Genomic DNA, 23,631 nt, shown 5'->3' on the forward strand with positions numbered 1-23,631 from the left:
CCTCCTCCTCAACCGATGCAGTATCAACCCGGTGTATATACTAAATCCATGAGGTGTGAGCACTGTGAGTGAACACATAGTAAATCAATAAACCCAATATATTGATTTGTTTTATATAATAATCCTCCACCTCACCTGAACCAGTACTTGCACTTGACCCCTCCCCAAACACAATATCTGCCAATTAATTTCCAGCAATATTGCTCCTGTGTCTGTGTGGTGCGCACGTCTGTCTATCACTCCCTGTGTAGCCAGTTGATGTGAACTTTATCAAAACTCTTCTCAATTAAATGTTAACTGCGAAGTAGGCTTACCTGGCAGAAGTCTATCATGAGTAAATATATCATTTGTTGTTTGCAAACTTGACCGTGAAGTGATCAGCAGCAGTACAGAACCATCGTGAGACCGGCACATTAGACACCACATTACTCACTATACTATGCTCAACTAAAGGGGAATTACACAAACGAAATATATTTATGTTTTAGTTTTCTTCCAGACTTGTCTTCTGGTGTGATTTAAGCATTGACATGGAATCTGAACGTTGACATGGAATCAGAACGTTGACATGGAATCAGAACGTTGACATGGAATCAGAACGTTGACATGGAATCAGAACGTTGACATGGAATCAGAACGTTGACATGGAATCTGAACGTTGACATGGGATCTGAACGTTGACATGGAATCTGAACGTTGACATGGAATCTGAACGTTGACATGGGATCAGAACGTTGACATGGGATCTGAACGTTGACATGGGATCAGAACGTTGACATGGAATCAGAACGTTGACATGGAATCTGAACGTTGACATGGGATCAGAACGTTGACATGGAATCAGAACGTTGACATGGAATCTGAACGTTGACATGGAATCTGAACGTTGACATGGAATCTGAACGTTGACATGGGATCAGAACGTTGACATGGAATCTGAACGTTGACATGGAATCTGAACGTTGACATGGAATCTGAACGTTGACATGGAATCTGAACGTTGACATGGGATCAGAACGTTGACATGGAATCAGAACGTTGACATGGAATCTGAACGTTGACATGGAATCTGAACGTTGACATGGAATCAGAACGTTGACATGGAATCAGAACGTTGACATGGAATCTGAACGTTGACATGGAATCAGAACGTTGACATGGAATCTGAACGTTGACATGGAATCTGAACGTTGACATGGGATCAGAACGTTGACATGGAATCTGAACGTTGACATGGGATCAGAACGTTGACATGGAATCTGAACGTTGACATGGGATCAGAACGTTGACATGGAATCTGAACGTTGACATGGAATCTGAACGTTGACATGGAATCTGAACGTTGACATGGAATCTGAACGTTGACATGGGAACAGAACGTTGACATGGAATCAGAACGTTGACATGGGATCAGAACGTTGACATGGAATCTGAACGTTGACATGGGATCAGAACGTTGACATGGAATCTGAACGTTGAAATGGGATCAGAACGCTGACATGGAATCTGAACGTTGACATGGAATCTGAACGTTGACATGGGAACAGAACGTTGACATGGAATCAGAACGTTGACATGGGATCAGAACGTTGACATGGAATCTGAACGTTGACATGGGATCAGAACGTTGACATGGAATCTGAACGTTGAAATGGGATCAGAACGTTGACATGGAATCAGAACGTTGACATGGAATCTGAACGTTGACATGGGATCTGAACGTTGACATGGAATCTGAACGTTGACATGGAATCTGAACGTTGACATGGAATCTGAACGTTGACATGGAATCTGAACGTTGACATGGAATCTGAACGTTGACATGGAATCTGAACGTTGACATGGGATCAGAACGTTGACATGGAATCTGAACGTTGACATGGAATCTGAACGTTGACATGGGATCAGAACGTTGACATGGAATCTGAACGTTGACATGGGATCAGAACGTTGACATGGAATCTGAACGTTGACATGGGATCAGAACGTTGACATGGAATCTGAACGTTGACATGGGATCAGAACGTTGACATGGAATCTGAACGTTGACATGGAATCTGAACGTTGACATGGAATCTGAACGTTGACATGGAATCTGAACGTTGACATGGAATCTGAACGTTGACATGGGATCAGAACGTTGACATGGGATCAGAACGTTGACATGGAATCTGAACGTTGACATGGAATCTGAACGTTGACATGGAATCTGAACGTTGACATGGAATCTGAACGTTGACATGGAATCAGAACGTTGACATGGAATCTGAACGTTGACATGGGATCAGAACGTTGACATGGAATCTGAACGTTGACATGGGATCAGAACGTTGACATGGGATCAGAACGTTGACATGGGATCAGAACGTTGACATGGGATCAGAACGTTGACATGGAATCTGAACGTTGACATGGGATCAGAACGTTGACATGGGATCAGAACGTTGACATGGAATCTGAACGTTGACATGGAATCTGAACGTTGACATGGAATCTGAACGTTGACATGGGATCAGAACGTTGACATGGGATCAGAACGTTGACATGGAATCTGAACGTTGACATGGAATCTGAACGTTGACATGGAATCAGAACGTTGACATGGGATCAGAACGTTGACATGGAATCTGAACGTTGACATGGAATCTGAACGTTGACATGGAATCTGAACGTTGACATGGGATCAGAACGTTGACATGGGATCAGAACGTTGACATGGGATCAGAACGTTGACATGGAATCTGAACGTTGACATGGGATCAGAACGTTGACATGGAATCTGAACGTTGACATGGGATCAGAACGTTGACATGGAATCTGAACGTTGACATGGGATCAGAACGTTGACATGGAATCTGAACGTTGACATGGAATCAGAACATCCCATTTCATTTTTTTCTATATGAACAATTGTAAATTTGAAAGTGAAAAACAAAAACTGAAAATAAAATATTTGGGATGTTTTTTTATAGTGCCCCCCTTAGTTTTATTAACCATTATTTTGCCATGTACAGTGGGGCAAAAAAGTATTTAGTCAGCCACCAATTGTGTAATTTTCATCATAGGTACACTTCAACTATGACAGACAAAATGAGAAAAAAAATCCAGAAAATCACATTGTAGGATTTTGAATGAATTTATTAGCAAATTATGGTGGAAAATAAGTATTTGGTCAATAACAAAAGTTTCTCAATACTTTGTTATATACCCTTTGTTGGCAATGACAAAGGTCAAATGTTTTATGTAAGTCTTCACAAGGTTTTCACACACTGTTGCTGGTATTTTGGCCCATTTCTCCATGCAGATCTCCTCTAGAGCAGTGATGATTTGGGGCTGTTGCTGGGCAACACGGACTTTCAACTCCCTCCAAAGATGTTCTATGGGGTTGAGATCTGGAGACTGGCTAGGCCACTCCAGGACCTTGAAATGCTTCTTACGAAGCCACTCCTTCGTTGCCCGGGCGGTGTGTTTGGGATAATTGTCATGCTGAAAGACCCAGACACATTTCATCTTCAATGCCCTTGCTGATGGAAGGAAGTTTTCACTCAAAATCTCACGATGCATGGCTCTATTCATTCTTTCCTTTACACGGATCAGTCGTCCTGGTCCTTTTGCAGAAAAACAGCCCCAAAGCATGATGTTTCCACCCCCATGCTTCACAGTAGGTATGGTGTTCTTTGAATGCAACTCATTCTTTGTCCTCCAAACACGACGAGTTGAGTTTTTACCAAAAAGTTATATTTTGGTTTCATCTGACCATATGACATTCTCCCAATTTTCTTCTGGATCATCCAAATGCTCTCTAGCAAACTTCAGACATGTACTGGCTTAAGCAGGGGGACACGTCTGGCACTGCAGGATTTGAGTCCCTGGCGGCGTAGTGTGTTACTGATGGTAGGCTTTGTTACTTTGGTCCCAGCTCTCTGCAGGTCATTCACTAGGCCCCCCCGTGTGGTTCTGGGATTTTTGTGATCATTTTGACCCCACGGGGTGAGATCTTGCGTGGAGCCCCAGATTGAGGGAGATTATCAGTTGTCCTGTATGTCTTCCATTTCCTAATAATTGCTCCCACAGTTGATTTCTTCAAACCAAGCTGCTTACCTATTGCAGATTCAGTCTTCCCAGCCTGGTGCAGGTCTACAATTTTGTTTCTGGTGTCCTTTGACAGCTCTTTGGTCTTGGCCATAGTGGAGTTTGGAGTGTGATTGTTTGAGGTTGTGGATAGGTGTATTTTATACTGATAACAAGTTCAAACAGGTGGCATTAATTTTTTTATTTTTTATTTTACCTTTAAGTCAGGCAAGTCAGTTAAGAACAAATTCTTATTTTCAATGACGGCCTAGGAACAGTGGGTCTGTTCAGGGGCAGAACGACAGATTTGTACCTTGTCAGCTCGGGGGTTTGAACTTGCAACCTTCCGGTTTCTAGTCCAACGCTCTAACCACTAGGCTACCCTAGTAACGAATGGAGGACAGAGGAGCCTCTTAAAGAAGTAGTTACAGGTCTGTGAGAGCCAGAAATCTTGCCTGTTTGTAGGTGACCAAATACTTATTTTCCACCATAATTTGCAAATAAATTCATTAAAAATCCTACAATGTGATTTTCTGGAATTTTTTTCTCATTTTGTCTGTCATAGTTGAAGTGTACCTATGTTGAAAATTACAGGCCTCTCATATTTTTAAGTGGGAGAACTTGCACAATTGGTGGCTGACTAAATACTTTTTTGCCCCACTGTATATTAACATTAACAAAAAATTACATTATCTTGGACACTAAGGACCAGGGGAAGAGTTGATAACATAGATCACTACTTTCTCTCTAAGGACCAGGGGAAGAGTTGCAGGGGAGAGGAGAAGTGAAGAATGTGCCTATTTGAAAGCCAGAAAACAATGAGTAGCTCAAGACATGTTACATATCTTATGCTAAAGCTGAGACCCCTTTTGTATATACAGTATCTGGTAATACCTCCCCCTGTGTCCTCATCATGGTACTACAACATTGAGACCCCACATCTCTTCCCTGAGCGTCTCCACCTGACAGAGGGAGTGCTCTACCTATATATCAGACGTAAGACAGGGTGAGTGCTCCCCTCTTCTCCCCGCCTTGAGACAGAGTGAGTGCTCTCCTCTTCTCTGGTCCTTTTGGTGCAGTTGCTCCCCATCTCTTTGTCTCTACAGAGTCGTGATCTAGGAGACCTGTGAGTGAACACATAAAACTACATGTGTTATTGTTATTGGACTCAATTATTTGAATTGTATTGTATTTAAAACCTAAATTAAAACATACAAAATACAACTGCAGGTGTTGAAAAGCATAGTCATATTTCTGTCAGGTTTTTCAACCCCTTCTGAGACGACATCATTGGTCACAACAGAAAACTTTTTGCAATGAAAACAAGAGTTTCTCATTGGACAAATTTGGGTTAGTCCCTCAATATCAAAAGTACTGCTTCCATCCTCTCCTCGTTCTAGAACACTAAGAACACTAGAACTCTACCCAGATCTAGAACACTAGAACTCTATTCTGGTCTCAAACCAGGGACCCTCTGAACACGTCGACAACTGTCATCCACAAATAATCGTTACCATAGAGAATGATAGAGGACTCTTGGGCCCAAAAGCTTGTTTTAGCATGGGGACCGCCATTTAGGACTTTCACAATTTTGAAGTAGTCAACTGGGTGGGACTTCCTATTGGTTAAGAGGAATGATCACATAATTCCATCCAGGTCACTGGGAGGGATCAGCCAACCTTGGCTTTATACCTGTTCAAACAACACACTCCAGGTGGCAGTGTGCACTCTTTCAGTTTGTTTACCAACTCAGAAAAGTAGTGGAAGACAATTGACCTCTTCAAAATAGATATGGCCTCAATGGTGCTGCCCATACTCTCACAGACGCCAATGGGCCAGATACAATGATGTGATATGTATCTACGTCTAGACTTGTTACCTATCCCTCCACTAAGCTGCGACTCATGCAGAACAAGGGTAATCAGTACTTCTAGGTCTCAAAGCGGGTGACGTCACTGATTGAACACTACTAGTGTGCACCGCTAACTAGCTAGCCATTTCACATCAGCTACAATCACACATAATGTAACAGAACAAGAATAGATTGACTCATTATGATAAAGGGAAGGAATAGTTCTGGGTTCCTATAATATATTCTCTAAAAGCCTAGTATTTGAAGTTGTTTATCAACTTGAGTTTTAGCTGCGTGTGGTCACAGCATATCAAATTTAAATCACCACACTGTTCATGCCTGACAGACAGTTTGTTCGTTTCCCATAACTCAGAGCAGTCACCTTTCCAACCCAGACATACTGCAGCATTTTAACTATGAGGAATTTGTGTGTGTTAGAAGAATTGAGATTGGAGTTTGAGTCAAGCTTCAAGGATATCAAGGAGTTTTTCCACTTCATTGAGAACCCCTTTCATGTGCCAGTGTCATCTCTGACCCCAGTCATCACAGCCCTCTGTCCTGACCGTGCTGGAATAGAGAGTGAGATAGTGTCATCTCTGACCCCAGTCATCACAGCCCTCTGTCCTGACCGTGCTGGAATAGAGAGTGAGATAGTGTCATCTCTGACCCCAGTCATCGCAGCCCTCTGTCCTGACCGTGCTGGAATAGAGAGTGAGATAGTGTCATCTCTGACCCCAGTCATCACAGTCCTCTGTCCTGACCGTGCTGGAATAGAGAGCGAGATAGTGTCATCTCTGACCCCAGTCATCACAGCCCTCTGTCCTGACCGTGCTGGAATAGAGAGTGAGATAGTGTCATCTCTGACCCCAGTCATCGCAGCCCTCTGTCCTGACCGTGCTGGAATAGAGAGCGAGATAGTGTCATCTCTGACCCCAATCATCACAGCCCTCTGTCCTGACCGTGCTGGAATAGAGAGTGAGATTGGGGTCAGAGATGACACTGTCATCACAGCCCTCTGTCCTGACCGTGCTGGAATAGAGAGTGAGATAGTGTCATCTCTGACCCCAGTCATCACAGCCCTCTGTCCTGACCGTGCTGGAATAGAGAGTGAGATAGTGTCATCTCTGACCCCAGTCATCACAGCCCTCTGTCCTGACCGTGCTGGAATAGAGAGTGATATAGTGGAGCTGCAGGCAAATGGCACATTGCAAGGTGAACTAAGATCAGGTGTCACCCATTTCTGGAGCCTTGTGTCAGACACAGAGTATCCACTTCTGAAGCAGTGTGTGCAAAAGGTCACATTTTTTGTCAGCACTTATTCATGTGAAGCAACATTTTCAACAATATACATTGTGAAACCAAAACAGAGAAACAGACTAGCCAATGCCGATTTCCTCACAAGGGTAGCAACAACAGACTATACATTTAGAATGAATTCAGTCAAGGAGCAAAAGGACATTTTCACTCATCCAACTACTGAGGTAACCCTTAATATGGGTTGTATATATGTGATGTAGCCTATTTCATGTGTGTATGTTGATATTTGTGATGTGCTGTACATCAACTCAATTGCATTTGCTCTATTGCTCTGAATTTGCTCTATATTGATAATATTGAAATGGAAGGAGTATCAGACCACTGCAAATCTACCAAGACCTGGCCGTCCCTCTAAACTTTCAGCTCATACAAGGAGAAGACTGATCAGAGATGCAGCCAAGAGGCCCATGATCACTCTGGATGAACTGCAGAGATCTACAGCTGAGGTGGGAGACTCTGTCCATAGGACAACAATCAGTCGTATATTGCACAAATCTGGCCTTTATGGAAGAGTGGCAAGAAGAAAGCCATTTCTTAAAGATATCCATAAAAAGTGTCATTTAAAGTTTGCCACAAGCCACCTGGGAGACACACCAAGCATGTGGAAGAAGGTGCTCTGGTCAGATGAAACCAAAATTGAACTTTTTGGCAACAATGCAAAACGTTATGTTTGGCGTAAAAGCATCACAGCTGAACACAGCATCATCATGGTTTGGGCCTGCTTTTCTTCAGCAGGGACAGGGAAGATGGTTAAAATTGATGGGAAGATGGATGGAGCCAAATACAGGACCATTCTGGAAGAAAACCTGATGGAGGCTGCAAAAGACCTGAGACTGGGACGGAGATTTGTCTTCCAACAAGACAATGATCCAAAACATAAAGCAAAATCTACAACGGAATGGTTCAAAAATAAACATATCCAGGTGTTAGAATGGCCAAGTCAAAGTCCAGACCTGAATCCAATCGAGAATCTGTGGAAAGAACTGAAAACTGCTGTTCACAAATGCTCTCCATCCAACCTCACTGAGCTCGAGCTGTTTTGCAAGGAGGAATGGCAAAAAATGTCAGTCTCTCGATGTGCAAAACTGATAGAGACATACCCCAAGCGACTTACAGCTGTAATCGCAGCAAAAGGTGGCGCTACAAAGTATTAACTTAAGGGGGCTGAATAATTTTGCACGCCCAATTTTTCAGTTTTTGATTTGTTAAAAAAGTTTTAAATATCCAATAAATGTCGTTCCATTTCATGATTGTGTCCCACTTGTTGTTGATTCTTCACAAAAAAATACAGTTTTATATCTTTATGTTTGAAGCCTGAAATGTGGCAAAAGGTCGCAAAGTTCAAGGGGGCCGAATACTTTCGCAAGGCACTGTATATATATATCTATCTATGTGTGTGTGTGTGTGTGTGTGTGTATATGTGTGTGTATATATACAGTGGGGAGAACAAGTATTTGATACACTGCCGATTTTGCAGGTTTTCCCACTTACAAAGCATGTAGAGGTCTGTAATTTTTATCAAAGGTACACTTCAACTGTGAGAGACGGAATCTAAAACAAGAATCCAGAAAATCACAGTGTATGATTTTTAAGTAATTAATTAGCATTTTATTGCATGACATAAGTATTTGATACATCAGAAAAGCAGAACGTAATATTTGGTTACCTGTTTATTGCATTTTACAGCCCTGGCTGTGTGTTTCGGGTCGTTGTCATGCTGGAAGACCCAGCCACGACCCATCTTCAATGCTCTTACAGAGGGAAGGAGGTTGTTGGCCAAGATCCCGCGATACATGGCCCCATCCATCCTCCCCTCAATATGGTGCAGTCGTCCTGTCCCCTTTGCAGAAAAGCATCCCCAAAGAATGATGTTTCCACCTCCATGCTTCACGGTTGGGATGGTGTTCTTGGGGTTGTACTCATCCTTCTTCTTCCTCCAAACACGGCGAGTGGAGTTTAGACCAAAAAGCTCTATTTTTGTCTCATCAGACCACATGACCTTCTCCCATTCCTCCTCTGGATCATCCAGATGGACATTGGCAAACTTCAGACGGGCCTGGACATGCGCTGGCTTGAGCAGGGGGACCTTGCGTGCGCTGCAGGATTTTAATCAATGATGGCGTAGTGTGTTACTAATGGTTTTCTTTGAGACTGTGGTCCCAGCTTTCTTCAGGTCATTGACCAGGTCCTGCCGTGTAGTTCTGGGCTGATCCCTCACCTTCCTCATGATCATTGATGCTCCACGAGGTGAGATCTTGCATGGAGCCCCAGACCGAGGGTGATTGACCGTCATCTTGAACTTCTTCCATTTTCTAATAATTGTGCCAACAGTTGTTGCCTTCTCACCAAGCTGCTTGCCTATTGTCCTGTAGCCCATCCCAGCCTGGTGCAGGTCAACAATTTTACCCCTGATGTCCTTACACAGCTCTCTGGTCTTGGCCATTGTGGAGAGGTTGGAGTCTGTTTGATTGAGTGTGTGGACAGGTGTCTTTTATACAGGTAACGAGTTCAAACATGTGCAGTTAATACAGGTAATGAGTGGAGAAAAAGAAAAACTAACAAGTCTGTGAGAGCCGGAATTCTTACTGGTTGGTAGGTGATCAAATACTTTTGGCATGCAATAAAATGCAAATTAACTACTTAAAAATCATACAATGTGATTTTCTGGATTTTGGTTTTAGATTCCGTCTCTCATAGTTGAAGTGTCCCTATGATAAAAATTACCTCTACATGCTTTGTAAGAAGGAAAACCTGCAAAATTGGCAGTGTATCAAATACTTGTTCTGCCCACTGTATGTGTGTATAAAAGAAAGAGATAGATACAAAGTGTCACGTTATGACCTTAGTTCCTTTGTTTTGTCTTTTGTTTTAGTATGGTCAGGCCGTGAGTTGGGTGGGTTGTCTATGTTAGTTTGTCTATGATTTTCTATTTATGTGTTTAGACTGATATGGTTCTCAATCAGAGGCAGCTGTCAATCGTTGTCCCTGATTGAGAACCATATTTAGGTAGCCTGTTTTCAATTCTGTTTTGTGGGTAGTTGTTTTCAGTCTTTGTGTGTTTCTGCACCAGACAGAACTGTTTCGGTTGTTTCTTTGTTGTTTGTTATTCAGTGTTCAGTTTACTTTATTAAAAAGATGAACACGTACCACGCTGCACATTGGTCCTCCTCTCTTTCTCCCGACGACAGCCGTTACACAAAGAGAGACGGCATCAAAAGCGTCTCCGCCCGTTCAAAGCAGCACTCCGAGAGAGAATAGGTAGTGCATTTTAAGGTAGATTTTCACATTTTGGAGAATAATAAAGAGCTTCTCTTGTGTTTTTATCCACTCTAAGATGTACTTTCACTTAGACAAGGATGGCACACATTTCCATGACTGATCAACACTTGTTTTCTCATGTCTCTCTCTTGTCCCTCTGCAGCAGACATATGGTGAGCAATATGTTTGGAACATCGAATCGCAATAAAATCCCAATATCCAATCACAACAGATATAAAATCCTGAGAATCACATTATATATCGTATTGGCACCAGAGTATGGTGATAATATTGTATGGTGAGGTCCCTGGCAATTCCCTAAACCAGGTTTGGTAAATGTAGGCGATCAGTAAGCTCAGTAGCTCCTGCAGCCCTCCAGCAGTGATTTGCCAAACCAGCCCCTCGTCCCTAAAAACTTACTTGGAGGGCCCTCCGTTGTCACGTTGCTGACGAAATTGAGGGTGACTTCCATCGAGTACAGTATCGTACAGTAGAGTTTAGTGTAGTACATTAGAGTTGAGTAGAGTAGACTACAGTAGAGTGCAACACAGCACACTATACTGTACTCTACTGTCCTGAACTATACTATACTGTCCTGAACTATACTCTACTGTCCTGAACTATACTATACTTTTCTTTACTGCAGGGTTCATACACATTTTGAATGATGGAATTTCATGACTTCTCCATGACTTTAAACCAAATTCGCATGACCAACAATTGGCTGTGTTTATATGTACGTATAAATGTTTTAGCATAAATGTGGTATCGACAGTGGGAGGCTGCTCTCTGATCCAGCCTTACCATCTCCTGTCGTTGTGCAAGACACTTAACCACTGACAAAGTACAGTACTGTTCGGCAACTGAATAAAACACATGTTGTCAACCCTCAGTCTGGAGAGCTACTGGGTGAAGGCTTTTGACACATCAGAGCCAATGTGTCAACGTCTGGTTGAGCAGCTCATTTTTAAATGAGGGTTTGTTAGAAGGGGACTGGAATAAAAGCCTGCACACCATTAGCTCTCCTGGAGGATGGTTGACCAGCCTTAAAACATGAACATTATAACCAAACACGTTTTATGCCTTTTTAAATAATTAATTATTTACATATATCAAAGATCAAATGGCTATGGTAGGCTACAAATATTTTTATTTAGCTGAAGTAAGCCCACATATTTTCTGGAAATGTACCTTTTCTTGTTTAGTCATATTTATCTTAGCTACCTTAGAAGTGTTTACTTTGCAGGGTGATTAGCAAAATACGTTTTGAATCCACATAATCCAAAAGAAAGGCTACATCTAATCTTTTTTCCTAAAATTAATGTTCACGATTCACAAATAATGTTGATTCAAATGATTCAATTCAATGCGATTGAACCGAATCCCAACTAATACGATGGCGAAGTAAATCGTTCGTTTCGTCAAAAATAATCGTTGAAATTAATCATATGAATCGTTCAAAAAAGTTAAACAACTTTGTGTGGCGTTATTCGGGAGTGTCGGTGGAAAGTTTTTGGGGACATGACGAAAACAAGAATACATGCTGACAATGATTAACTAGAGTGTACAATATCTGTTTTTGAATTGACTACCTAGTTAATCTTTCCTCTATCATATTTTATAGGCCAGGCCTACCCGCTGCAACGGCCCACTCGTCTCGCACTACACAGTTGATGCGCGCAAACACAGTGCAATTCCGATCCTGGCTGATATGCTGATTTTTATTTGATTGCTAAAATATTTTACAACTGTGCCTAAATAAATTACATTAAATAAATGATTGTATTCATTTCCATTACTTTTCCAAAACTTTCAGGAGTTTATCATTTTCTAGGATTTTCATGACCATACGAACTGTACTCTGCTCTACTGTACTGTATGTATCATACTGGCAGCCGGTCCGGAAAGGACAACAAAAAACTAAAACATTAAAAAGGAAATCCTTAGTGGGTTTGCACCATACCAGCCCGTTTTGCAACGTAGCATTAACAGTTCACTCAAAACTGTGTACAAAAAAAGTGGCAAATGGTTTCCGTTGCAAAACGTTTTGTTACCGTGAGCACTAATAAATGCATCTCGGTTTTGAGGAAGTTGAGTTGCTAGGCTTTTCACATTTCATGGCTCCTCACTTTCACACAACACATTTGTCCTCGTGAAAAGCGTTAGAAACAACTGTAGATTCGAAAAGGAAATGTTTGTTTGTAGTTTGTTGTATTTTATAACCAGTTTTGAGAAGCCACGGATAGGTCTATAAAAAAGAGGCGCTCTCTCGTTGGAGACAGACAGGGAATGAATTCTGCGCATCAAATTAGCATTCTTAAGGAAAGCATTATACAGTAACGCTTTGTCCCAAAAACATTATCATCTACTTTATGAATTCACATAACAATGGTCGCCTTACCTTGTATCTCTCGCTCAACAGAAACAGTTCGATCATCCCGTCCTCCAAAATTACTTTCGTTTTTTAATTCATTTACATATCCGGTTCCGCCTCCTCAACAAACAAAAACATTTTTTAATTTTTTATTTAACCTTTATTTAACTAGGCAAGTCAGTTAAGAACAAATTCGTATTTACAATGACGGCCAACACCGGCCAAACCCGGACCACGCTGGGCCAATTGTGCGCCGTCTATGGGACTTCCAATCACGGCTAGTTGTGATACAGCCTGGATTCGAACAATGGGGGTCTGTAGTGAAGCCTCAAGCACTGAGATGCAGTGCCTGCGCTACTCGGGAGCACTTGATCACCTGTGCAAACCGTAACAAAACGTTTTCCAAAAGAAAACATATTGCAACAAAAACATCAGTTTCTTATTTGACGAATCCAGGTAATCCCGTGTTTGGTGAATAGACCCGAGGCACTAGATAGGATGTATGATATTTATTTTGGTGTCTAGCGCCCCCAAGTGGTTTAGCAGGAAAATACGGCGTGAACCGTTACAGGGAAGATACAGGGAAGATGACTAGGAGGCGCCATTGGGCTGTGAAAGGAGGATGAGGATTGTTGGGTGAGACACGGATGCAGTTTGAACCCCGCCCTCTTCAACATAAACATCAACTAATTGGCGAGGGCACTAGAACAGTCTGCAGCACCCGGCCTCATCCTACTAGAATCTGAAGTCAAATGTCTACTGTTTGCTGATGATCTGGTGCTTCTGTCCCCAACCAAGCAGGGCCTACAGCAGCACCTAGATGTTCTGCAGAGATTCTGTCAGACCTGGGCCCTAAGAGTAAATCTCAGTAAGACTAAAATAGTTGTGATCCAAAAAGGTACAGTTGCCAGGACCACAAATGCAAATTCCATCTAGACACTGTTGCATGAGAGCTCACAAAAAAGGACTGGGGTCAACTCACCAACCATAAATTCACAAAATGGGACAAACACCAAATTGAGACTCTGCATGCAGAATTCTGCAAAAACATCCTCTGTGTACAACGTAAAACACCAAATAATGCATGCAGAGCAGAATTAGGCCAATATCCGGGTATGAAAATAGCCGTTAAAATCTACAACCACCTACAAGGAAGCTATTCCCAAACCTTCCATAACAAAGCCATCCCCTACAGAGAGATGAACCCAGAGAAGAGTCCCCTAAGCAAACTGGTCCACACAAAAAAACAGACCCCAAAGAGCCACAGGACAGCAACACAATTAGACCCAACCAAATCATGAAGAAAAAAAAATGGAAAGCTGATTGGATTAGCAAAAAGTCATCAACATAATATTTCATATTTTTTTCACCCAACTTTTAAAATAAAATCCAACGACATGGTGACATTTTTTGTTGATTTCACGTTGAATTCACGTTAGTTGACAACTCAACCAAAATGTAAATCAAAACTGGACGTTGAACTGACATCTGTGCCCAGTGGGTTAGGTTAAAGCAAAAACACATTAATTACAAGCAAGACAGTACCGCATCCTATATGACAGTCTTTCAGTGTTTTTCCTTGGGCTGTATTAGGTGTACTGTGTGTCCAGAGAGGCTGTACATCTGATTTGGGCTGAGAGTCAGGTGTTACCTTCAACATTGCCTCCTGATCCTTCCACTCCTTCTCCACCTAAAGTACGTTATTCATTATGAGGCAAAGTGTGACTTAGGGCTAGATTCAATCCGGACCACGGAAGATGTGCATTATAGCGTGTTTGACATTTAAAGGTCATTTCTGATTGACCCGACATATGCAGCGTTTAATGTGAATACAGTCTCCACTTACGCAGGAACTTTGCCTTTAAATGTAAATTGAGCTACAAAGCAGATTTTTGGCAGTCCGAGTTGTCTTTAATAGGAATCAATCACTGCAGACAAGCAGAATTACCATTTGATAAACATTACTAAAGAAGTTAACGTGACTGTCACGGCTGTCTTCGTCCTCATCTGACGAGGAGAAGCGAGAAGGATCGGAGGACCCATACGCAGCGAGGTAAGTGTTCGTCATTTTAATGGAACAAACTGAACACTACAAAACAACAACGTGACAACCGTGACGCTAATGCATAATCATGCTGACGCTAATGCATAATCATGCTGACGCTAATGCATAATCATGCTGACACAAACACTACACATAGACAATCACCCACAATCCACAATGACAAAACAGGCTACCTAAATATGGTTCCCAATCAGAGACAATGACTAGCACCTGCCTCTGATTGAGAACCATATCAGGCCAAACAAGAAACCCAACCTAGAAACACAAAACATAGAATACACACCCAACTCACATCCTGACCAACTAAAACAAAGAAATAACACAAGAACTAGGGTCAGAACGTGACAATGACGTTAACATGTTTACTATTGAAATGTAATCTAATCTGCATGTGTATCTGGTCCCTCACAACGTTCCTGGGCAGCAACAAGTCATACAGTGTGGAGTCCCATCCAGGTTCATGTGGTGGTTTGAAGAATAACAACACAAGTCCATCGATGGGTTTGTCATTGTCCTCGGTGAGGCCATAATCAGAGAATCCTGAGGTGTGTCTCTGTTATCGTATGGGGATGGAGAAATTTCAAATGCTAAGTAGTTTTTTTCAAATGCTTTTTCAAATGCTATAAACATTATTTAACACTATTCTACATTTTAAATGCTTTAAACACTATTTTCTACATTTTCGAATGCTATAAACACTAAATAATGTATACACTGAGTGTACATAATACTATGAACAAATAGACAATGTAGCAGGTTTTTTTCTGCTACGAGAGACACCTTTTTCACCTCACTCCTGTGATCTACTGTAATAATAAAAACAGCCAGAGGGCCGTATCTCTTCACCATCTGATCCACTGTGTTCTGTCTGTCAACGGTCTCCAGCTGACTCTCTGGGATGGGAGGAAAGGCAAGCAGCTGGACACTAGTCAGGTTAGACTGAAATGTCTTCAGCTGTTCTGCCCACAAATTTTCTATGGGATTGAGGTCAGGGCTTTGTGATGGCCACTCCAATACCTTGACTTTGTTGTCCTTTAGCCATTTTGCCACAACTTTATAAGTAAGCTTGGGGTCATTGTCCATTTGGAAGACCTATTTCCGACCAAGCTTTAACTTCCTGACTGATGTCTTGAGATGTTGCTTCAATATATCCACGTAATTTTCATGATGCCATCTATTTTGTGAAGTGCACCAGTCCCTCCTGCAGCAAAGCACCACAACAACATGATGCTGCCACCCCTCGTGCTTCTCGGTTGGGATGGTGCTCTTCTGCTTGCAAGCCTCCCCCTTTTCCCTCCAAACAAAACGATGGTCATTATGACCAAACAGTTCTATTTTTGTTTCATCAGACCAGAGGACATTTCTCCAAAAAGTACGATCTTTGTCCCCGTGTTGCAAACCATAGTCTGGCTTTTTTATTTGGGTTTTGGAGCAGTGGCTTCTTCCTTGCTGAGCGGCCTTTCAGGTTATGTCGATATAGGACTCGTTTTAGTGTGGATACAGATACTTTTGTACCCGTTTCCTCCAGCATCTTCACAAGGTCCTTTGCTGTTGTTCCGGTATTGATTTGCACTTTTCCCACCAAAGTACGTTCATCTCTAGGAGACAGAATGCGTCTCCTTCATGAGTGGTATGACGGCTGTGTGGTCCCATGGTGTTTATACTTGCGTACTATTGTTTGTACAGATGAACATGGTACCTTCAGGCATTTAGAAATTGTTCCCAAGGATGAACCAGACTTGTGGAGGTCTACAGATTTCCTTTGATATTCCCATGATGTCAAGCAAAGAGGGACTGAGTTTGAAGGTAGGCCTTGAAATACATCCACAGGTACACCTCCAATTTACTCAAATGATGTCAATTAGCCTATCAGAAACTTCTAAAGCCATGATGTCATTTTCTGGAATTGTCCAAGCTGTTTAAAGGCACAGTCAACTTAATGTATGTAAACTTCTGACCCACTGGAATTGTGATACAGTGAATTATAAGTGAAATAATCTGTCTGTAAACTTATTGTTGGAAACATTACTTGTCATGTACAAAGTAGATGTCCTAACTGACTTGCCAAAATAATAGTTTGTTAACAAGAAATTTGTGGAATGGTTGAAAAACAAGTCTTAATGACTCCAACCTGATTGTATGTTAACCTCCGACTTCAACTGTAGCTGTACCATGGTATTTGCACTGCTACTAAGTAAACCTACAATTGTTCTCCACTTTACCACCTGCTAAAACCTCCCCCCATCCGTAGTTGGATTGTGGTCCCAGATACTGTCAGACCACCCCTGCTCAACCTGTATCTTAGGGCCTTGGAGAGATTGGGTCCCATCCTTTATATAGAGCACACAGTTCCACCCACAGAACAGAAACTGATTAACTGACAAAAGCATTTTCCAACACTCACCTCGATAGTATTGTATATATATATATATAAAATCTTTCATATCTTAATTTATTTCCACAATTTACAAATAACATGTGTAATAATGTAGGTAGTTCATATAACCAGGACAGGCATTACGCATTTTTTTTTATTTTTGGTAAGCAATTATTATTTTGGAAACAATTTTTGTGATTCCTCCTATATTGTCCCTGACACCATAGCAACAGATGTGGGATACATACACCATCCTTCTCTCACAAAGATGTTCAACAGTTGCTCCATCCCAGAGCCCAACTTAAGAGAAGACATGATTTGCAAATGCGTTATTTCCACAATTAACAAATAGTTATGAGCAATAATCTAGGCAGTTCATACAAAGGATTGTTACCTATAACCAGGACTGGCATTACAAAAATCACATTTTTAGCAAGCAATTATTATTTTGGCAAATAATTATTGTGATTCATCCTATATTGTCCCTAACACCATTACCTCATATCAACATATGTGGGATACATACACACACCCACAGTCACACACACTATCCACCCTTCCCCCACAAACAACCACAGATGTAGGATACATACACACACCCACAGTCACACACACTATCCACCCTTCCCCCACAAACAACCACACCCACAGTCACACACACTATCCACCCTTCCCCCACAAACAACCACAGATGTTCAACCGTTGTTCCATCCCCGAGCCCATCTCAAGAGAAGACTTGATGTGCGAATGCATATACAGTTGTAGACATACTGTATACAGTTCAGACATTGTTGTTCTCTAACTCATCAGCCATTTTGTTCTGGTCCATCTTCCTCAGGATCTCCAGTGTGATCGTCACAGCACCGTCCTCGTGGTATTGCTGCACCATCCTATCCACTGTGACCAGTCTGTTAGCGTTCTCCAGCTGGCCCCGTGGGATTGAAGTAAAGCCCTCCACACCATGAATCAGGTGCCACTGAAATAACTTCAGCTCTTCTGAAACCAGCTCTGCCAGAGTGCCCAGCAGCAGATAAGAAACATTTGGTTTCGTCCCTGGATACAGAAAAATAAAACAATGAGAACTTTAACATGACATCGTAATAACTAAAATAAACAGTCCTGAAGGATCAGAATGATCCTTGTATGTTGATGTAGGTAAACAACAAGTTCCCTGTTGTGTTTCTTGATGTCATCTTGCTGAGTCTACCTTTAAAATCTGTAATTGAATAAGGAAAGAAGAAGTGGACAGCTCTTAACCACAGGAGTCGAGGTGCACCCGAACAATTAACTCATAATTGCAGCACTTATTCACCATTAAGTAACTAATGTTTTCTAGCGCTTATCTTTAGGATTTTAAACAGCTACAGTATTGTGTTTGCTGAAAATATCTGCTATTAGCTAACTCTCTCCTCTACCACAATTAAATATCTTGGGGGAAGACAGGAAATGATGTTTACCTGCTGCATTGCCAGCTGGTGGTGTAACTGTGGATAGAAAATACCTTGATTACACATGCTGATTAAGAAAATATTTAAGATGACAGACCATGAATATCATTAGAAAGTGAAAACAAAACTGAGATATACAGTGCATTCAGAAAGTATTCAGACCCCTTCCCTTTTTCTATATTTTGTTATGTTACAGCCTTATTCAAAAACATATTTAAATAAAAAATCCCTCATCAAGGTTTAGACATTTGTGCAAATTTATAATTTTTTAAAACTGAAATATCACATTTACACAAGTATTCCGACCCTTTACTCAGTACTTTGTTGATGCACCTTTGGCAGCGATTACAGCCTCCAGTCTTCTTGGGTATGACTCTACAAGCATAGCACATCTGTATTTGGGGAGTTTCTCACATTCTTGGATGGGGAGCGTCACTGAACAGTTATTTTTAGAGATGTTCAATCGGGTTCAAATCCGGGCTCTGACTGGGCCACTCGAGGACATTCAGAGACTTGTCCTGAAGCTACTCCTGCATTGTCTTGGCTGTGTGCTTGGGGTCGTTGTTGTTGGAAGGTGAACCTTTGCCCCAGTCTGAGGACCTGAGCACTCTGGATCAAGTTTTCATCAAGGATCTCTCTGTACTTTGCTCTGTTCATCTTTCCCTCGATCCTGATTAGTCTTCCAGCCACTGCCGCTTAAAAACATCCCCAGAGCATGATCCTGCCTCCACCATGCTTCACCGTAGGGATGGTGCACACAGCCAAGACAGAGAGTGTCCTTAGGAAACTTTGCATAATTTAGTTTTTTTTATGTATTATTTCTAATATTGTTAGCCCAGAAAATCTTAAGTGTTATTACATACAGCCGGTAAGAACTATTGGATATCAGAGTGACATCAACTTACCAGGGGCTACGACCAGGAATACAACTTTCCCGAAGCGAACCCTTTGTCCGAACCACCAAAGGCAATTGAACTGATTCCAGAAGCTGACCCAAAGCAACGTCGCCGCAGAAGAGGAAGACCTTCTGGGCAGACTTTGGAGGCGCGCATACCACTGACTTTGGAGGCGCGCATACCACTGACTTTGGAGGCGCGCACACCACCCACCGCTTCCGAGTATATTACTCGCTAATGTCCAGTCTCTAGATAACAAGGTAGCCGAAATTAGGGCAGGGGTTGCTTTCCAGAGAGACATCAGGGAATGTAACATACTGTTTCACAGAAACATGGCTCTCTCGGGATATGCTGTTGGAGTCGGTACAGCCACCGGGATTCTCTGGCATTGCACCGACAGAAATAAACATCTCTCTGGGAAGAAGAAGGGTGGGCGTGTAAGTATCATGAATACCGACTCATTATGTAATTGTAACATACAGGGACTCAAGTCCGTTTGTTCACCTGACCTAGAATTCCTCACAATCAAATGCCGACCTTATTATATCCCAAATGAATTCTCGTTGGTTATTGTCACAGTTGTGTATATCCCCCCTCAAGCTGATACCATGACGGCCCTCAAGGAACTTCACTGGACTCTATGCAAACTGGAAAACATATCCTGAGGCTGCATTTATTGTAGCTGATGATTTTAACAAAGCAAATTTGAGAACAAGGCTACCTAAATTCTATCAGCATATTGATTGTAGCACTCGCGCTGGCAATACTCTGGATCACTGCTACTCCAACTTCCGCAATGCATACAAGGCCCTCCCCTGCCCTCCTTTCGGCAATCTGACCACGGCTCCGTTTTGCTCCTCCCTTCCTATAGGCAGAAACTCAAAACAGGATGTACCCGTGACAAGGACTATTCATCGCTGGGCACACTGCCGTCACACTGACCTATCCCATCTGGACAACACCTATGTAAGAATGCTGTTCATTGACTACAGCTCAGCATTCAACACCATATTACCCTCCAAGCTCATCATTAAGCTTGAGGCCCTGGGTCTCAACCCCTGTGTAATTGAGTCCTGGACTTCCCGACGGGCCGCCCCCCAGGTGGTGAAGGTAGCAAACAACATCTCAACTTCGCTGATCCTCAACACTGAGGCACCACAAGGGTGCGTGCTCAGCCCTCTCCTGTACTTCCGGTTCACCCATGACTGCGTGGCCATGCACGCCGCCAACTCAATCATCAAGTTTGCAGATGACACAACAGTAATAGGCTTGATTACCAACAACGTCGAGACAGCCTACAGGGGGGAGGTGAGGGCACTCGGAGTGTGGTGTCAGGAAAACAACCGCTCACTCAACGTCAACAAAACAGAGATTATCGTGGACTTCAGGAAACAGCAGAGGGAGCACCCCCCTATGCACATCGATGGGACTGCAATGGAGAAGGTGGAAAGTTTTAAGCTCCTCGACCTGCACGTCATGGGACAAACTGAAATGGTCCACCCACACAGACAATGTGGCTTTTCAACCTAAACCCTCAAACTATTATAGATGCACAATTGAGAGCATCCTGTCGGGCTGTATCACCGCCTGGTATGGCGACTGCACCGTCCACAACCGCAGGGCTCTCCAGAGGGTGGTGCGGTCTGCACAACATCACCGGTGGCAAACTACCTGCCCGCCAGGACACCTACAGCACCTGATACCACAGGAAGGCCAAAAAGATCATCAAGGCCTGTTCACCACGCTACCATCCAGAAGGTACAGAAGTACTGGTGCATCAAAGCGGGGACCAAGAGACTGAAATATAGCTTCTTTCTCAAGGCCATCAGACTGTTATTAAACAGCCATCACTAACACAGAGAGGTTGCTGCCTACATACAGACTTGAAATCATTGGCCACTTTAATAAATTGATCACTAGTCACTTTAATAATGTTTACATATCTTGCATTACTCATCCCATATGTATATATTGTATTTTATACCATCTATTGCACCTTGCCTATGCAGCTCTGTCATGCTCATCCATATATTTATATGTATTCTTATTCCATTCCTTTACTTAGATTTGTGTTTATTAGGTAGTTGTTGTGGAATTGATAGATTACTTATTAGATATTGCTGCATTCGGAACTAGAAGCACAAGCATTTCGCTACATTCGCAATAACATCTGCTAACCATGTGTATGTGACCAATAACATCTGCTAACCATGTGTATGTGACCAATAACATCTGCTAACCATGTGTATGTGACCAATAACATCTGCTAATCATGTGTATGTGACCAATAACATCTGCTAACCATGTGTATGTGACCAATTACATCTGCTAACCATGTGTATGTGACCAATAACATCTGCTAACCATGTGTATGTGACCAATAACATCTGCTAACCATGTGTATGTGACCAATAACATCTGCTAACCATGTGTATGTGACCAATAACATCTGCTAACCATGTGTATGTGACCAATAACATCTGCTAACCATGTGTATGTGACCAATTACATCTGCTAACCATGTGTATGTGACCAATAACATCTGCTAACCATGTGTATGTGACCAATAACATCTGCTAACCATGTGTATGTGACCAATAACATCTGCTAACCATGTGTATGTAATCAATAACATCTGCTAACCATGTGTATGTGACCAATAACATCTGCTAACCATGTGTATGTAACCAATAACATCTGCTAACCATGTGTATGTAACCAATAACATCTGCTAACCATGTGTATGTGACCAATAACATCTGCTAACCATGTGTATGTGACCAATAACATCTGCTAACCATGTGTATGTGACCAATAACATCTGCTAACCATGTGTATGTGACCAATAACATCTGCTAACCATGTGTATATGACCAATAACATCTGCTAACCATGTGTATGTGACCAATAACATCTGCTAACCATGTGTATGTAACCAATACAATTTTATTTGACAACGCAGGAGTGGCTTCCGGACAAGTCTCTGAATGTCCTTGAGTGACCCAGCCAGAGCCCAGACTTGAACCCGATCGAACATCTCTGGAGAGACCTGAAAATAATTGTGCAGTGATGCTCCCCATCCAACCTGACAGAGCTTGAGAGGATCTGCAGAGAAGAATGGGAGAAACTCCCCAAATACAGGTGTGCCAAGCTTGTAGCGTCATACCCAAGAAGACTCAAGGCTGTAATTGCTGCCAATTGTGATTCAACAAAGTACTGAGAGTAGATGAGGTCAGTGGTGACTCACTTTTTTTTTGTTTCTTTCCTGTAAGAGAGAGAGAGAGAGAGAACACCTTACTAATATTGAGTTACACCCCTCCCCCCCATTTGCCCTCAGAACAGCCTCAATTCGTAGGGCACGGACTCCACAAATTTCCACAGGGAAGCTGGCTCATGTTGACTCCAATGCTTCCCTATTTTGTCCAGTTGACTAGATGTCCTTTGGTTGGTGGATCGTTCTTGAAACACACATGAAACTGTTGAGCTTGAAAACCCCAGCAGCGTTGCAGTTCTTGACACAAACCGGTATGCCTGGCACCTACTACCATACCTAGTTCAAAGGCACTTATATATTTTGTCTTGCCCATTCACCCTCTAAATAGCACACATACACAATCCATGTTTAAACTGTCTCAAGGCATAAACATCCTTCTTTGACCTGTCTCCTCCCCTTCATCTATGACGTCAATAAGGGATCATAGCTTTCAGCTGGATTCACCTGGTCAGTCTATGTCATGGAAAGAGCAGGTGTTCATAATGTTTTATACACTCAGTGTATCTCAACTAACCAGAATACGACCAGGTAAAGGCTATTTAAAACAAAGAGAAGTATACAAAGTCAACAGGCTGAGGATTATTTAACAGATCTCTGGTCAACAAATGTACATTGGGATAATAGTTTTGTCCAGAAATTATTTAGATGCACAATTATGACTTTTTAACAGTCTATTTTTTCTACAGTTGTCCATGGTGA

General features: G+C 42.2%; 1 protein-coding gene across 1 annotated transcript in view; it reads right to left on the minus strand.

Annotated features, from left to right (window-relative positions):
- LOC139423639 (NACHT, LRR and PYD domains-containing protein 3-like) overlaps window positions 1-12,969 on the minus strand; it is a 38,212-nt gene extending 25,243 nt beyond the window's left edge. The window contains exons 1-2 of the mRNA XM_071175231.1: window positions 12,900-12,969; window positions 5,055-5,195 (exon numbers count right to left, since the gene is read on the minus strand). Coding sequence (XP_071031332.1) covers window positions 5,055-5,161 — 107 coding nt within the window. The 5' untranslated portion in view covers window positions 5,162-5,195; window positions 12,900-12,969. The remainder of the gene's footprint in view (window positions 1-5,054; window positions 5,196-12,899) is intronic.
- Window positions 12,970-23,631: the final 10,662 nt, after the last annotated feature.

The sequence above is a fragment of the Oncorhynchus clarkii genome, chromosome 13, assembly GCF_045791955.1.
Source record: "Oncorhynchus clarkii lewisi isolate Uvic-CL-2024 chromosome 13, UVic_Ocla_1.0, whole genome shotgun sequence".
In the NCBI taxonomy this organism is placed as follows: Eukaryota; Metazoa; Chordata; class Actinopteri; order Salmoniformes; family Salmonidae; genus Oncorhynchus; species Oncorhynchus clarkii.